This window comes from Corvus hawaiiensis, chromosome 8 (assembly GCF_020740725.1).
Source record: "Corvus hawaiiensis isolate bCorHaw1 chromosome 8, bCorHaw1.pri.cur, whole genome shotgun sequence".
NCBI lineage: Eukaryota > Metazoa > Chordata > Aves > Passeriformes > Corvidae > Corvus > Corvus hawaiiensis.
Window position 1 is genome coordinate 6,551,335 of NC_063220.1, and position 18,792 is coordinate 6,570,126.

At 36.1% G+C, this 18,792-nt stretch overlaps 1 protein-coding gene across 1 annotated transcript in view; it reads left to right on the forward strand.

The window, feature by feature from the left end:
• The window catches only part of RAB11FIP2 (RAB11 family interacting protein 2), a 32,276-nt gene that overhangs the window by 2,647 nt on the left and 10,837 nt on the right, over window positions 1–18,792 (forward strand). Inside the window, exons 2-3 of the mRNA XM_048310801.1 lie at window positions 8,648–9,090; window positions 9,784–10,243. Coding sequence (XP_048166758.1) covers window positions 8,648–9,090; window positions 9,784–10,243 — 903 coding nt within the window. The remainder of the gene's footprint in view (window positions 1–8,647; window positions 9,091–9,783; window positions 10,244–18,792) is intronic.

The window sequence follows — 18,792 nt, forward strand, 5'->3', positions numbered from 1 at the left end:
AGAGGAACTCCTGCTATGTAGACATGAAGCAGTTCCTTCCAGACCACCACTGAAATCGCCGCGGCTCCTCGGGAACGCTGCGCGCTGCCTGCGAGCTCTGCTGCACAAGATGGGGGCCTACGGGGAAAGTTTTACAAACAGCCTAAGAGCTTTCTTCAGAAGTTACTTGAGCATTTAAGATTGCAAATCTTATTAAAAGTTGATGGGTGTTAGGCTTCTAGGGCCGAACAGCCGTACTTGTAAAAGTCTTATGTAAGTGTAAAAGTGCGGCTGGGCGGCAAGTGGGATTTTTGGCAGTGCGTTCTCGCTTAATGCTGATTTAAATTCTTATGAGGAAGGAGCCACTGAAAGTCCAGTTTTCCCCTTGGTGTCTTTAGGTGCTTAGAAACCTCAAAAATGTCCTTTCTACAGCTCACTTTAGAAACAAAGTAACTCGGAGTTCTTAAGTTTAGATGTTTTTGAGAAGTTTTCGTGGTTGTGTGCTTGTGTGCCCTTGTGCCACGCAGGTGTGTCGTTGCTGTCTCCTCTAAGCATTACTTGGAGATGTGGATGCAATATTCGTGCATGTGTGTGGGACGAGGGCAAACTTTCAAGAACAGATTTACGAATGCAATCTCAAACAAAATGCTCTTTTTCCCCTCCCCTTTATTAAATCCTTTTTGATACAAAATATTCCTAGTCTTGTGTTGGCAGTAAACTAAGGGTAATATATTTGGACCCAAAGACCTTCTAACTGTGACTATGGTGTGGGAACTGAGACACCCAGCACCTTTCAAAACCAAGTCCAGTGTCTTTGCTACCAAAGCATTCTGATGGTTGAAAGCTATATTCATTGTTTCAGAAACACTAATCTGTTTTATTAAGCAATGTTTTTACTTTCAAATATGTTCAACAGGCTTGTGCTGTTATTAAATCCAGAGTTATTTTCTTATGTTGATGTAACCTTAACATTTCTTGCTTTGTTTGGGGATGAATGAGATCCAGTTATTTGATGAAGTGTCTATTGGTAATATTTCTACTTTTTAATATATTTAATAGCTTCCTCTTTCCAACACAGCTGTACATATGGTGCTGTAAGAGACAGACTCAAGAGTCACCAGGGTATTGCAAAAAAGATATTTAATATTCTGCACAATGCTGAACCCTGTCAGCAATTCCCTAGTGCTTTTTTAGTAAGGAGGTATGAGAAGTGAAGGCTACCAGCTGATTCTGAGTTCCTAGGAAGACCATGGGGTGTGTGACATTTCGCTTTTTACATATTTTTTAAATTTAATATTTTATAATTTGGAAGAAATAAATTTCAAAAATCATTGCAGACTCAGGAACGTTATGTTAGGGAAAAATAATCCTTTATTTTCTGTGTAGCTTTTTTTGTTACTTGTCACATCTTAAGACAAATACTCCCTGCAGTAAAGTTTTCAGGCAGAGGCCTCATGATAGGATTTGTCTTGTGTTCTAAGAAACTTGCTCTGGCTCCAGACTTAATGAAACAAAGTAGTCTATTTACTATAACTTGATAGGGAAAATTTTGTACACAGCATCATACAATGTCCTTTTCCTTTCTGAAACTGATAATTTTTCAAATTCTTAAAAGTAAAAATTCCTGGAACAGTTAGATCCAGATGCGGCTCAGATGGTCCCTCACTAGATCTCTTCCAGAGACTTCATCCAAAGCGTCTGCAGGATCCCAGTTCATTTTCTTTCTGCCTTAGTGCAGCAATGCCCATTGTACTGTGAAAGTTCATAAATTTGTGTCTCTGACATCTCTGCTTTAGTTGGAAATGGACAGGGACTTTTTACTTCTGCTCTTTTTTCCAGAGCTGAAAACTAAGCTCCAGATGCTGAAAGATTTTACTACAGTTCAAAAGGCTTTGGAAAAACTGCTTAAATGAAAGTGTATTTAGCAAAAGTTTTCAAATGTTACATTTGTGACACGGCTTTTATTTTTTGCAATAACGTTGCATGGGTTTTTTAATTCATCCTAAGAAATACATGGACAATTTTTTCCGTCTGCTCTTGCAAAATAAATATACCTCTTCTACTCTTCCATTTGAAATGTAAATTATGATCAATGAATGTATTGTTTTAAAGAATATATGCTTTTTTGTAATAATTTCAATTCAGTTATAATTCATGGTTGCCTTAATGCTGCTGATAATCTGATTGCATAGCATCAAGACAAATTTTTGAGTTACCATGGAATAAGAAAAATACTTATTTGCTGACATGCCTTAATTTGCCGAAGCATTTTTCAGTTGTTTTTTACAATGACTGTGCTTAGATTTTTTCCACCTGAGGGCTAAATGAACACAGCACTAGAAGAACAAATTGCTGTTAACTTTCCTGATGTTACTTATTTCCTCAGCTTTTGCTTCATCCTTGTTACTCTAATTCCACTCTGTTTATTGTCCATTCCTTTGTGTGCTTCCCTGGACGGCTCATTTTATTGTATGTTCAGCTGATTTAAGATGCAACACTTGTTTGGAATGCTGTAAATTTAAGGAGGCAGGTGATGTAGAGTTATTATTTCTTATGGAAATGTCAGAGGAGACATCTTTTATTTTTGATTTAGTTCCTCTTCTCCCTGGAGTCTATAATACCTCAACAACACTCCCCTCCACACACATACAAATTGCAGCACTGGTTAAAAGAAATGCTTGCTTGAGCATAAACAGTGAAGGAATCTTGGCCTTTTCTAAAGATACTTATCCACTTATATTGATAATAAAAAAGTCAAAACCAGCTTCTCAGCAAGCGAAGAGAACTAATGGTTGACCGTGATCAGTACCTCTGTGTTGTAGGCACTTACTTTAGTGCTGCTTAGCTTCCTGGAAGATATGCAAATTGTGTGACTTTTTCCAAATTAATGTGAATTCTTTCTTGGCAGCCTCTGTCTTGGATGTGAGCTCCCTCTTCAACTGCCTCTGCTCTGTCCTCTCTCTCATCTGTAGCAGCACAAGCAAGAGGGAGGCACTTGAGTAGGTGACTTCAAATACATCTGGAATTATGAACAAGCAAACAAGAGTAAATAGATAATATATGGGCTCGGTACTTGTTAATGAGTGGGAACAATTTTAATAATATTTCTGCAAAACATAACACACTATTATTTACTAATTTTTAGTCTTAACTTTAGTTTAAACCAGAAAAATGCATTTTAAGGGATGAACTTCAGTAATAGTGGAAATGGCAGGGTGTAACAAAAAATGTATTTATTGTGGTTAGAGCAAGAGAAAAATCTTGTTCCACTCAAGTCAAAAGTGGGAAGAGTAGTAACTGAGAAATTTGTTAAAGGCACAGAAATAAAGGGCAGCCTGGAGATTCCATGCAGCTTGTTTTGTGGTACCACTCATTAAATAGAAAAAAAAAAAAGGAATGTGAGTAGTGAGGAACAGAAGAGAAAGATGGTTATGGGAGAAAACAAAGTTTTGCCCAGTTATAGCTTTATGGACTTATATTTTCAAATTATTTAGTAATATTCCCAGCATTTACATTTTGACAACAAATCCATGCACATCCTCTCAATACATCATAATTCTGAGTCAGTCTAAGTGCCATCTGGATTGATACGCTTCTCCATTTTCTGTGCACATACACACATGCTCGCACACACACTCAACTCAAATAACTGGCTTTAATTCTCATACCTTCAGTTATTTTGTTTCTAAAATAAAAGTATTCACACATAGTCTTTAGCCAAAATAATAAGTAAACTAAGACAACTTTAATGACTTTGATTCGAGTTGATGTTAGCAAACCCTGTAGTGAGGGTGTTGTGATAGCTGTCAGTTCCCATATGTTTTGTGGTGTTACAATGTCACTCTGTAGTATTTATTTTAAACTGCTTTGAGTATCTCATTTTGGTTGGCTTCCAGAAAGTAAGAGTATTCATCTTTGGGAGTGTCATCACTTATTTTAATAAATTATTTGTTTTCTTCTTAATTTCCCGTCATACACAATGTAGTCTGTGCTCAGCCCCTTGCCTTAATTTTCCTACTTGCTGACTTTTGGGGCAGTCTCTCAGTATGGTATTGGAATGATTTATCACAAAACATACTTCTGTATTTTTCAAAGTGCATACGCTGCTAAATGAAAACGTCAGACAGTTCTGGGCTTTGGATGTTGTTTTTTTATCAATAAGCTGTGGACATTTATGTCAGTGGGCTTTTGTAAAGCAAGTTTCTTCAGTGCATCTAGCATGACAGTAGTCATCAACTTTGTTTTTGTGACAGCTGACGGACATGTTCTATCATTGAGATTCTGATGGTCTGTTTTAGGGGTAAGTTTAGAAGTATCTGCCTGCATAGAAAATTCTCCTCATTACTGTGTAGCAGATCATGATGCCGATTTTTGCCTGTAAACTCAAGGTCAGAAGCCTTGGCGGATGCTGTGATGATTATGTGGCTTTTTGCAAAATTTCTTCAATAATTTGTGAATTAGAATAAATATCTTGCAAAATTCTTTGGATCCAATCTAATGCTTTCAGCAAAGCAAAACTAGATCAGTTCAACAGATGATTACTGGTAGAGGGAAGGCAGAGTGATGTATTTGAGAAGCAGAAAGATGGGAAAATTCCTTCAATACTTTCCATGTTTGGAGTTGGGAGATCGTCTGTCATGCACAGGTTGAATGTACTGGCTGGAACACTTGATTCCTATTGAGATTGGTAGACAAGTTACCCAATGCTTTTGGAGGCTGTTAAAATGTGTAATTAAAATGTAATTGAAATTAGGTAGTGCTTTTTCTTACCCATGCTGTCAGCCCATCCTGTTCACTGTTACATGGTGAGCAGAATAGGCTGAGTGATGCTTCTTTAAAGGAGAGAGAGGGATAAGACTTGGAAGTGTCAGATTCTGTGGCAGATTTGGAGAACAAGTAAAATCAGAAAAGGGGAGGAAAAACCAGCTGAAAGTCTGTTTGTAGATCACTAGCTATTTAAATGAAATAGGCAGGCCATGATTTTGTAACTTGCTCATTTGTAGTAGCTTATTTCAGTTTTCTCCTTCACCCTTCCTGTCTCTTTCCTAAGGTGAAGGGTTTGTTGCTGGTAATACTGCACAAGTTATGAGAGTTTGCTTTTTCCACCCCTAATTGTAGGTGTGGCCAGAATCAACTGATTTTGTTGTGGTTAGGAAGTAGCCCTGCTGCTTCACATAGGGGTTTAGCTTTTCAGGGCTGCCTGGTCAGCAGGATTTTTCCTCTTTAGCCTTGCATGTTGATCTTCTCTTTGCACATTCAAGAAAACTGTAAGCATGCAGAGCAGCAATTTATAGAATACTTAAAAGTAAAAAGTAACAGAAACCTGTGCAAGACAGCAGAGCCCACTAGCACCCTGAAAAACAGACAAGGGAAAGAAGCAAGGGTTGTTTTGATGGAAGCCACAGGGAAAAAGTTGAAGTTAGAGAGTGTATGGAGGACATTGCCCTACAGAATATTTGAAGGTGAGAGCAAGAAGAATAAATGTGATTCCAAAGGCAATAGGGCTTCCTTTGAAGTTGGGAAAATTTACCAGACTTTGTACAAGGTCTGTTTAAATAAAGACTGTCTGCAAGACTGGATGTAATATTTGGTTATTAAGTAAAAGGGCATCTGCTCTCATAAAAACCACCCTGTTTTGTTCATGTATGTTATTGGCTATTTTCCTACTTTGTACAGGCTTTCTATAGAATAAGCTCATGGCAGCCTGACAAATGGAGCATTTATTGTGGCTAAAAGTACTGTAAACAAAACCAAAATAGCAAGTTTTATTGGCTTTTATAATACATTTCAATTTTTTAAATTGGCAGTAGTATAGTGGAATTTAGTGTTTTAGGACCCAAATGTTGTTATCTGAAAACAGCGGACTTCATTTTCCGATTCTTTTTTCTCTCCTCTATAAGCTGTTTTTTCTATTTGCTGCTCACGCCCGTGTGTTGTCGAAACAGATTCTAATAAGAAACATTTACAGACTGAGTTGCTCATTCACGTGCAGCTCCACATAAATGCATTGCCTGCATTTGTTTTCATCTGTTTAAAAAAGTAATTAGTTGCCTTTGAATTTTGAAGAAAATCATGATTTGAGTCTGCTTCTCATATTGTCTTGTTATGAGCTGAAGCATATGGAACCTTCATTATAACTAAAACAAGATAAACTCTCCAAGGTAACAAAGAAGCCTCCTTGAAATGCCTGTGAAAATTAAATATCTGTCTTTCATGCAAAGATTTGATCCAGCAATCATTCTTCAAATAGAAATTCCACTGAAGACCAGAGGAATTTTGCTGGAGTAGAAGAGTTTATGATTAAATTCCGTTGGAATCAGTAGCAGTATTGAACCTGGTTCCTGCAGGACCTTCTGTTGTCTTCCTAGGGAGAGTTTCGTTGTTTGCCCAGCTGAACTTGTTTTTAATGTCAAGTTCTTCAAGGTCTACTTTGAAAAGAAATGTAGAAACTGTGAAGGCAAGGTATTAGTTGTGTGCTTCTTTTTAAGAAGAGGTAAGTGTCAAAATGGTACATGGCATTTGCCCTTAGCAGGTAAGTGCTGGTAATGACACAGCATTGTTGATTAGTGATGAGAATGCCAATAATGGAGTTAAATGAATTTTTAAAATAAAAGACATTCTTCCACATAGCAAAAGCTTAAGAATTCATGTCTTCTTGTTGTTCTAAGACAAGTTAACAAGTGTCATTCATCAGTTTAAAGTTTCAGTAATTCCTAAGCAGAAACAGAAGAATTCACCAGTTTTATCAGAGTATTAATGTTTGAACCCTGTGAGGAGAGGGAAAAAGGGAATGTTTTGTTACAGTGTAGGCTGAGCCATTACATTTGAATGTCAAAAAGTGAAGTCCTTTCTGCCTCCTGCATCTCTTAAAACACTCACGAGCCTTATTTGTACTGGTATGTATGTTTAGTGGGTGGCTGAGGAACCATGGGACAGCTTTCTCAGATTCAGGATGGTTTTTGTTGGGGTTTTTTATCTGCATAGACAGGATCTGTCTGAGCAAGGGGTTGCTCATTATGGCTGTGTATTGTTTGTATTTTTAAAGGGAATATGTAAACATATTTTCTTTTAAAGAGTTTTAAAGAAAGTAGGCTATCTTGTCTTCCAGTTTTTGCCATGTTATGTAGCACAAAGGCAACTGACTCTTGGTTCTGTGTGTGTTTTCTCTAAGGACTCTATAGATGACTTAAAGTGTTTCTGGAATCAGTTACCAAAGAAGTGAAACATTATTAACTAAAAGGAAAAACAATCCATCTTCTTCAGATACATATTCCAGGTTTTGCATTTCATTTAAAGTATATAAATGAAGTTACCTCACAACAGAAGAAAAGTTTTTTTCCTAAAGATTTAATTATCCTTCTACTGGTTTGAGCTTCTGGCTCTACAGGTCTGGATTCATGTTGTTCGGGGCCAGAACAGAGGAGGTGTGATATTTCTTAATTATTCTACTTTAGTATGAAATATAAAATCTTGTGAACATCACAAAGCAACAACAACAACCAAAAAAGGCATGTATAACTGTATCATCAATTTTGTATCTGTTAATAGAGAATTTAATTTCTTAGTCTCTCCAATTCAAAATTTACTCGTGGTAAGGCACTGTTGTGGGAATCTGTGTGCATGGATTTCTCCTGACAGTGGGGTTAGAGCACTTCTTCGGAGCTGGTGGATCTGAAATATGCCCTTGTGCCCCTTTTTGAAAAAGGGAAGGGCTCTTGGTGATGGTTGTGGAGGAGGGATTGTGTGTTGGTCATTCATTTAGGTGAAGCTGTGGAGGGAGGATTGAGCCATAATTGTGCAGATGCTTCCATGGGACAATGCAGCACAATAGGGAATGAATAAGACACTTGGATAATGATAAAGCTTTTGCTAGACCTGGCAAAGAAGCACACTTGGCTTTTTGAAACAGATGATCACACCTTTGATCTCTTTTCAAGGAGTGGGGATTTACGTCATGGTTCCAAAGGAAATATTTCTGAAGTTAATCCTGCTGGTGACCTGCAAAAGAGAGGATGCTGTTGGATACACCTACGTGCTCGCAGTTGTGCTCGTGGAGTTACTGTCAGCATCCAGAGGGGAGGCAGTTGCAGAATTGAAATGGTAGCTGGCTGTTCAGGGCTCTCAGATATTTCTTAGCCAGTGTTGCTGCAGTTGACATAAATCTTAACCAGTGCTTAGAAGAAAGGAAAGAGGGGAAAATGTTTGCCAGTGTATAAACCTGAGCAAAATCAACGGAGAAAAGGTCACTAGATCAAGTAGTTGCCGCATAGAATACATTAATACACATCACTACTAAATAAAGGACACTTGAAAACTATAAAAAAATAAAATAAAATGTATCTATATTTATAATTAAGTACAAATTCTCCTTTGTAAGCAGATGGAAGCCCATTAACTTTGATGAAGTTTAGTCAGCTTCCAGAGTTGATTTTGATTTTGAAACAGCTGAACACTGTAAAGAACTTCGTCTTGCTTAGTTATTAAGTTTTCTCTTTGAAAACAAATATAAACAAAGAAGTTTTTTAGTACAAGAATGGTTGAATCTTCGATGTAGGATTTGGGTTTTCATACTTTAAATTGTTCTAACCGGATGCATTAACCAACTAACCAGAGTGTAATGAGTAGTCTCCAGAAAACACAACTTAATTTGCGCTCTTTCTCCTTTAAGGTGGTTTCCCCTAGAATCCAGACAAGGGAAGAGAACTAAAGACAGAGGAGAAATAAATGTCAATATTCAGTTTATGAGGAATAACATGACAGCAAGTATGTTTGATTTGTCAATGAAGGACAAAACCAAATCTCCATTTGCTAAACTAAAAGACAAAATGAAGGGTCGGAAAAATGATGGGACGTTTTCAGATACATCCTCTGCAATCATCCCAAGCACTCACATACCTGATGCAAATCTAGAGGTGTGTAGTGGTGAAGTGCAAATGAAATCAAAACCAAAAAAACCTTTCCTCTTGGGACCTCAGCGGCTGTCCTCAGCTCACTCCATGTCAGATCTAACAGGACCACACGTCTCCTCAGACAAAATGAAATCCAGCACTGTTGGCTACTCCCATCTTTTCAGGCGTCAGCTGGAGTCCTTTGGCTCGGTTGATGAAGGTGGTAAGTAAAACTCATGACCATTAGAGCTACAGCTCACTGCTATTAGGGCATTCAGAATCTGGTGCTTCAGTTCATGAAGCACTTACAAGGCCAAAATGTTAAGAGATATTACTGGCCTATTTTTTACACTTTCTTTAGTTGCTGGTGGCTCATAATTGCTGTTTCTGAGCATAAGAAATAACTCACATGGCTCATAATGTATGATAATTTAGCATTTTCTTTTATTATGTCCTCATCTGAGAGTATATTGCATTCCAGAGGGGACTCTAGGTGAAAGAAATAACATCTTGTGAAAAGTAAGTCTAATTAAAAAGTCAAAAACTATCACCAAATTTTAAACCTGATTTATACAAAGAACTGTGAGTATTTTGCATTGTTCAAAGTTATTATGCACTAACATACTTTTGTCTCTTTCTGGAATGGCACAACAGTCATAGCTGTCTTCTCTACAGATCTTTGTTTTCATGCAGGAAACAAAAATTTCCTGTGGTGCCTATCCATAAACATTTCTGAAACATGAAATCGAGGCCACAGCTGTTAATTTTTTTCTTTAATAGCTTAGTTACTCACTAGTGTTCTGAACCGAGACTCAATTGCAAAGCTTCTAGATCTAAGCTAGAATGGGTTTTCTGCATGTCATAAACTGTGATATAGTGTCTCATTGATAATATACTAATGACAGATTGTTTGCAGGGAGTCTAAAATCTCCACACAGAAGGACATTAAGTGTTGATACTTCTAAAATGAACCAACTTGACAGCACAGTTGATGAAACTGCACTTGAAGCACAAAATGACCCATTTAATGTGAGTGCTTCGTTACCCCAAAAATTTGCTACACTGCCAAGACAGAAGAATCCATTTGAAGAAAGCCCAGCAACGTGGGATCAAAACATAAGTCTGTTTTCCAAACCTGTTGAGATCAGAAAAGAAATTAAAAAAGAGAAGAAAGAGAAAGTTAGTCTTTTTGAAAGAGTGACTGGAAAAAAAGATAGCAAGAGGTCAGATAAACTTAGCAATGGGGGATCAGAGAGTTCTACTGACTTGAAATCACCGAGTGCGTTTGGGGAAGCTCATCAGGAGAGTTTTGATTATGATTCGACTAATCCGTTTATGGCAAACTTCAAGCCTACAAGCATGTTGCCATCTTCAAGGTAGGTTTTTGCTGTATTTCAATCTGATATCTTGAACATGTTATATAAATGAAAATGGGAAGTGTTGAGGAGCACAGTCTTTGCTTTATACACGATTATATCAGTGCTTGTCTGTTTCTAAGTAAAAGTTACGAACTTTTTATATAATTTGATTGTTTCATACTTATTTTTGAAGTGACATTTTATTACTGATATGTGCTGTGAATGTTCTTGGGTACTTGTGTTTGTGGAAGACCTGTTTGTGCTTCAGAATGGGCTCTCCCTGAAGTCTTCTGCTTAAACTGAACATTCGTTCTTAATAGTTACATTGCCCTAAGTGAGGTTTTGAGAGGGAAAGGTTTCAAGTGTAAGGGAAAGAGGAAATTGAATAACTAAAAGATTGGTGAAAATGGGAGTAGTGAAAAGAAATCCTGTGGATGTCACTATTTGGGGAAAAAAAAAAAGAGTATTTAGGTTCTATATGTTAGAGTACAAGAATTAAAGAACATTCGGTTTCTAAATGGGAGCCCTCACATGACCACTTATCTCACTTGAATTCATTTGGCTCACTGCAGCTTTGCTGAGTTTGATGTATATTGGAATCATTGCACGAGGCAGCAGTTCATGTATTGAGCGGAATGAATTAAGTTACAAGGGCTGATAAGAAACTTTGATTTAAATAATCCATTTTAATCTCTCTTTGTCTATCAATGCTTTATTTGTTTTCCTTAAAAAAAAAAGTGTAACCCACAGTTAGTTTCTTTTCTGGGTTTTGTTAGCTAGTGAGAAAGATATCCTGTCTCTCTTTTTATATGTAAAAATATATATATATTTATGTACACTCCCACCCACATATACTGGTCACAATAGATAAACGTTTAAGAAGTTAATTAACTTTCATTCATTTGCATTCTTTTTTTTTTGTATATAAATGCCAGAAATTAGCAGGCCTTGCTTTTTCAAGGTAATGATTCATTTCTATGTAATAACTGAAATTTAGTAGAAAATGCATTTAAAATTAAAATGCTTCAAACTGGAATCTAAAGGCTGTAAGATCAATCACTGTTTTAAATGGAAAACATGGTTCTAGAAAATTCACCTTTTCCTGTGTATTAATTCCTTAATTAATGACACAGGAGTAGTTTCTTTTAGAAGAAAAATGTTTCTTATTATCTTGTTCTTTTAGAACAGAGGGATCTTATTGTGTCCCAGCTCAGTTTTTTTCATGGGTTAGAATGCATGCACTCCTGATTTAAACTTAGAATCATTTTCTTAACAAAGCTAATAATGGCTGTGAATTTGGTAAATGAACTGAAATTGAACTGCTGTAGAAAAGAATTTGTCACTAGAAGCTCATCCAGACCTCAACAAATTATCTTCTTAGTGCCTTCTGTGAGCCAAGTCAGTTCCTAGTGTCTTAAATAACATGTTTATAGACAATCTTAGAATATTTTTTGTTTAATGAAGTATTTCTCTGGGTTAGTGTAAGGTTAGGTTGTAGATTGGTTTGTCAGAAGTTAAACTTCCATTTAAATAAGCTCCTTTAAAGAGAAATAATTTAAATAACAATTAAAATTACATAGTATTTAATTTTTTAAAAATGAAACTGCATTCAGGCAGATGCTAGATGTAAGTAGTGAAATCTTTTGAAGTTCTTGAATGCAGCAGATCTTGATAAATATAAAACTTAATGGTAATCATGATGGACTTTTTTCTTTGTTTTGTAGTTAAAAAGCTCATCACAGTGCCCATTCAGAAGGACTCTAGTCATTTGTTTCCTTCTTTGTGTGAGAGTCTCTTTTACTAGTTCTTGACTTTTATGTAAACATAAACTTTTGATAAGACAAATACATATTATTTTATTTTCAAAAAGCCAAAAATAGTAAACATTCTGACCTTTTTTGTGAGACAGCTGTTATGGCATAATATCTAGCATGCAGTAAGTTCTTGATTTTTATATGTTAGAAGCTCTTGATTTTTATATGTTCCATTATGATGTTCTGTGTGAACCTTTTAGACTTAGTTTACTTTCTTTCAAATGTATCTTGTACAGTTATTTTCTTTTGAAGTAGAAACTAATACAAAATGTGCATATTTAATAAGTTTACAGTTTACCTTTTATCTGTGGAGTATTTCTCGAATGGAATCCATTTTTAATTTTTTGAACTAGTAATGCTGAAGAAAGAATTGTATGAATATGTGGGCACAAAGTAAATGAGGCTGGGTAACAAAAACAATATGCAGAAAGTGTAGACAGGGAATTTAGACTTTGGGTTGTTTCTTATTTACTCAATGTGCTATTAAGCTCTTTCGCATGAATCCCATTTCTGCAAGTAAACCAGGCAGGTTTTTTTTATTAAGGTGTGTCCAAAATCAGTGTTCTGCTGTGGATCAGGTGTTTGCTTTGCAGGTGGATCTCCCAGTTAACCCCACTTAGCTAAGCCTTGGTTTGGGTGATGGAACATCCTGAACTGGATTCCTGTCTGATGAAATTCAGCTGGATGATGTATTCCAGGGGCACACTGTAGCCATAAAACAACATCCAGTCTGTGGGACCAGGCTGGACATAGAGCAAAGTGGAAGGAAAAAAATCCAACCCATAGCAGCCCTCTTTCCCAACCCTCCAAAAAAATCGACCAAACCCAACTCCTTCATGTTTACAGTGTGAATGTCAAGTTCTCAGCACTGTTGAAACCACATCTGTAACCTTAGTGGGAGGCTTTTCAGTGACTTTGGTGAGCTTTGCGTCAGGCTTAAGTCCATCCTAATTAATTGTGGTTGGTATTGTTGACTGAGCAGTAACAATATGGAGAACAGCAGCTCGTAACATCAGCTGCTGGCTGGGTGAGCTGCTGAATAGCCCTTCACCAGCCCATCCTTCAGTGCTTAGCTGGCTGTTTGCATGCTCTGTCACTAATTACTCTTACTAATTAAACGAATGAAGATAAGTACATCTTCCACATGTTGCTGATCCAAAAATTATAGAAGTGGTTCAGCAACACTTGTAGGACTTTTTTTTCTAAAAGCAAGCATGCCAGGATTATTTGAAAATTGTTATTTATTTTTATTTCTACTATTTATTATTTTTGTTTCAAGAAGGTTTTAGAAGTATTTTGGAAAAGCAAAACAAAACCTATTTGGTTTGTATATAATCCTTATTGACAGGAAATCTCAAAATATGGACCCCTAATTTCTATTAATCTCTGATCTGTCAGAGGCTTGTTCCGTGGCTTTGGCTAAATCTGTAAAATAGGGATGATACTTTGTTACCTCCTGCAAATGCTGAGTGGATAAATGAGTATTTTTTTAAATGTTTTTGTAGATGCGATATTGCAGTGTTACTTAAGTGTTAAGACTGGGGGGTTCCATTGTCTGTTGCAGGCATAGTAGAGATATTTATGAGCTGATTCCTTGATAAATTAAAAATGCAAGAGTCATAGTGAAACAAAAAATTCTTGTTTTGCAAATATTAAAAAATCTGTTAGTTCCAGAGGTTTTGTATCATACAACCAGTGAGGAATTTTTAAGCAAACGTCCAGCGCTCTTAGCCAGCATTTACCAGTAATAATTTTGGTTTTATATTTCTTAATGCACTGTTTTGAAACTTCTACTTAATATTGCCTCAAATTGCACTCATTCTTACAATTACTGCTATTGTCATGGCTCTCAGGAGGTTAATTTGCAGTCAGAAGCCACGTGGCTTTTGTGTTGAACACAGTTAAAGAAACTGAGGGTGCTCGTGGAAAACAAAGATTGTTTTGTGCCATAACCAAAGCTTGTGCATCGTTTTTCTGAAATTGTTTTTGTTTAGGAAAATACATGACACTACACTACAGGCTAATAAACTGATGTGAAAATTTCTCAATTTACACCACTTGACAAGTGCTAAAAGAAAAGCATCTTTAATTTTAATGTGTTATTAGGACCTTTTTAGAGAGATTGTACAAGTTATTAACAAGGTCCTCTGAGACAGGAGACGGGTAATTAACAAGACCTACAGAAAGGGAGTTTAGGTAATTAACAAGATCTTAGGCACTGGACACAGGGAGACAAATAGTCCAATATTTAAAGCTGACAGGTTGTTACTAGTCAGATTGAATTCCAGATCTGGGAAACTGGATTGATAGGTGTTTGGAAGCTTTCTACTAAGCAGTTATATATATATATATATATATATATGTATATAATATACACACATAAAAAATGTGTGTGTCTGTGTATACACATATACATATATGTGAATCTAGAGAGGCATTAAAAAACCCATCTAAAGTAGCATTTTCTTGACCTAACTATTGTTATATTTCAGAGAAAAGAAGATAAAGCTTGTGTCTGCATTCTGATTACACTTTATCTCAAGTTGTAGCAATAAGTGTGTCACATTCTAAGCAATGTGGAAGATGGAATACTGGAGGAGAAAGAACCTTGTATCTTATTAGGCTTCACTATAACAATTACAAATAATGCTCGTATTTATAATATTAGGCACTGGTGAATTGGAGCATAAATTATGAAAATACTTAAATTTTTTTTTCTGTATTCTCTTACTGCTTCGGCTGTTTTTCAAATTTGCAACTCAAAAAGAAAAAAACACCAACCCAACCTTTAAACTCTTTTGCATATTTCTGCTTTGTAATTTCTGAATGTGGTTATTTTCTTCAGCCTCTCTCCCCCCTTCATCACATGTGGCTGTTAGAGCTGCCTGTCTCTCCAATGTCACATGTTCCAAACAAATCAGGGACTGCAGTTTTGTTTTTCCCAATGGAGGCAATGTTTGAAGTAAGCAATGCCTCTGCATTTTGATATGGTCATTATTAGATTGGTAAAAAAACGAGTGAGGTGCCATGAAAACAGGAGGCTCTTGATCACAGCGATGTGTTTGGATCATATTAAATTGTTAGGTCTAAAGAACAGCTGATGTCTGCTACATTGCAACAAACATTAACATTTTGAATGTGTGATGGTCAGGTAGTTAAAGAAGCTTTTGCTACATCCTGTTGTTCCTCTGGGTTACTGCTTGTCACTTGAGCTCTGAGAGTAGAGCAGGTGCTTGTCTCGAGTCAGCTGAAGTTCTAAAGTAAAACCTGTTATCCCAAACCACACTGAGGGTGAGTTATTAGTGCAATAACTTCAACATAATCAAAGTCACTGTTAAATGGTTTCAGTCTTGCAGAGTTACTGGCAGCAGCTCCATTGGAAGAACCCCAGAAGTTGCCTGATGAGAGCAAAGGGTTGTAGTGGCTGTGTATTTCTCTGCCAAATACGACATCCAGTGTGCAATACAATTCACTATTTCTAATTTTCATGTGCCTTTTTCAGAATTGTTGCTCTCTATATATTACTGTGCTTGCTAAAGCAATAAAATCTGTTAAGACGTTTTGGCATATTTATTCTCTGTTAGTCAAAAAATGGCATCAGGTGAACTATGGTATTTTCAGAATTTTGTTTCCTCTGTTAGTGTTAGCGTGTCTTATTTTAAGAACAATGTACTTCTGCATTCCTTTTCTTGAAATGAATAATTTTTTTTCAGTTCTCTTCTGAAATTTGACTAGACTTTAGTCAACTGTGATCTACAGTCTAGGTAGAGTATTGATGGACTATGACAGTGCTATAATGGTTGTCTAGACCATTAATATTTGTTGATTCAGTGTGGTAAGGCTGTCAGTGGAACATTATTTCAACAAAAGAAATACATTGCTGGTACATGAGAGGTAAAGAGAAATTAAAAAACAAGCAGAAGTCATGCAGAGATTCTTAGTCTGTCCTGCCAGGACTGTTATCATATGATTTAAAAGATCACTGCATGTGATAGGAGAATAATGAAATCTTTTGGAAAGCTCCTACAAAGCAGTGGTCACAGCATTTAGGACATGACTAAGGTGGGCTGGAGCAATCAATTCTTAGAGGGATATTGTAGAAATACTCAGTATTAATCTTGACTTTTGCAGACTCCTCACCAGCAATCAGTCACTCCTAATTAGTTGACTGTTTTAGGGATACTGCTAGGAAAGTTCATCCTGCTGGCTGCATGACAAGACTTTTTCGAGCTTTCACTGTCTCTTGGTGCACATTAGAGGATGCGAAATCTTTTTTGAGAGGATGTATGAGCCATATTATCTTTCCCAAGGGAAGATGGGCTGCCTGTTCTATTTAATTTTAAAAAAAGAATAATTTTTTCTATTGTTTCTTTATTAATAAATGCAGAAACTATGTAAAAGCAATGTATTTTTTTGTGTGTGTTTCATTATTATAAGAACTAAGAATTAGTTCTACAGATCTGGAAATTTCAGTGTAAAGTGTAATTTTAGGGTTGTTTGATTTATTTGTTTGTTTGTTGTTGACTTAGAGATGTCTAATAATAGGGTCTTCTAGTGGAGATCCTGGCACAACTTTTAGTCTAACAGTTCTTTAGTGGTCTCTTGAGAAAAAGACTTTTTTGCTATAGCACAACTCCTAGTAAAAGGAGAAATATTTATATACTTAAAATTCTAACTAATCAAGAAAAGGCAGTGATAGCCACAAAACCTGATCCTCTTTTTTTGTCTTCCTGGGGTTACCCAAGCTCCAAAAAGCCATGGAACATGGCTTGACAGCAGAGCAATTTATATAATGAAGTGTCTTAAGTGATGTTCCCCAGAATCTAATTGCAAAATAAATGTTAATATGCTTGTTCTGTACTTGTTTAGCTGCCAGACAAGACAGTCATTCCTTCTCAGAGTATGAAGTGAACTCTGCATTGCCAGGCACAGCAGGCTGACAATATTCTGTGGAAGGCTAAGTTTCTGAATTTCATTAACTGTATCTGATTTTATTAATTTCTTTTGGGTTTTTTTTCCTAGTGCATTGGTAATAACCTAAATGGCATCTTAATATTTCAAGGTTTTGAGATATGTTGAGAGAATCCAAAGAAAAATGCATAAACACTGTAGCAAGAATCAGTCCAAAGACCAAGAAGTAGGATAGGAATAGGAATTTCAACTCTAATGGAAAATGAATATGGCAGAGCTTTGCTAATTACCTGTATGCAGACATTCCATACTAAAGGAAAGAAACTGAAAGCTCACACTTAGCTCATTGGTATAATGGATATTTTACAGAATGTTAACATAAATTTTAATACTTTGGATAGTATTGATTAATGTAAATATCCTGATTTTAGTTTCTAATAGTATACATTACTATCATGTAACTAATATGAGTAGCAAAAGTAAAAAGCTTTTGCTCCTTAAGAAAACACTCTTTGCACAGAGCATAATTTAGGAGTCTGATTCCCATTCATTATGTTGTCAGAGTAAATGGCAGTAAAATGTTTAAATCAGTTATAGGAAAGATTTGATAAAGATTGTTTTAATCTCTAGGCATTCAGAAGCTAAATATTTAAGCAGCCACTAGACCTAATGTTTGAATTTTTAACTACCATTAAACTTCAATAGACAAAATTATAAGATGCACTCATAAACTTGAACTTGTGGCACATCCTGAACACAACTCCACTGTATTCTTCCCATAGAAACTGTAAATTATCAACATGCAATGGAAGTATTTAACTACCATAAAAGATAGGTGTTATCAGGAAAAAAAAGTTTTATGTAGTTCTAATGAAATGTTTTTAAATAGAGAAGATAACAATAAAGTGCAAAATAATGTGCTTGCTCTGATTGTGAAGTAGTAACCCAAACCCCTCTACAGAAGCAGCATTGCAATGTATCTGTCTCCATTATTAGTTTATACTATTTTTCTTTCTCATCACTTTCTCCCCTCAGGAACAGGGCGATAGGAAAGGGTTCTCATCTCAGATGAGCTACAATTGAAATCCAAGCTAATAAAACCCCAGAAATTAAAACAAACTTTACTATTCAAGAAAAATGTAAAAAGAAAGTTATATCCAAAGCAGTAAAATAATATGGAATAATAAAATAATGGATATGATTTAATCTGGTAAAAATGTAAGTTTATATAAAGTAGCTGTTAAGGACGCTAATTGAATTCCCAGATGAGTGAAATGAGGTACAGGACTAATTGCTGTGTTGGATTGGAGAAGTCTATTCTACCAGAGAAGGGTAGGGGTGATGTACAAGTTGAGTGGCTCAGTGCCACTTCCATGATCCTACTGACGCTGATTTTTAGTCTGTGCTGATTTACCACCCTTTAGTAGCTCGTGTCTTAAAGGCGATCTGAGAGAATGAAAGTTTATTACTTGTAGGAGAAAAACAGTTAAAAATCAGTATGGGACCTGAGGCATCATCTTGAGGTACATGAGGAGTGCATTTGTTAGAAAAGAAATATGTTTTTACTTGTAAACTGAGCAAATTTAGTTTGGGCAAAATTGACAAACAATAATTATAGAATCCCACAATGCCAGTTTTTAACAGTCACTGGTCACAGTAAACTGCACTCAAAAAACCCCCACAAAAATCCAGAAAGATACTTTTTTTTTCCCCAAGCTGTGAACATGTGAACTTCTTCGTAGCAGAAGTTCCCTGCCAGTTTATCAAACCCCGGGAAAAAAACCCAGAGGTTGGATTATAACTCATGCTATCACTATGAACTGTGACTGTAACACAGGAAAA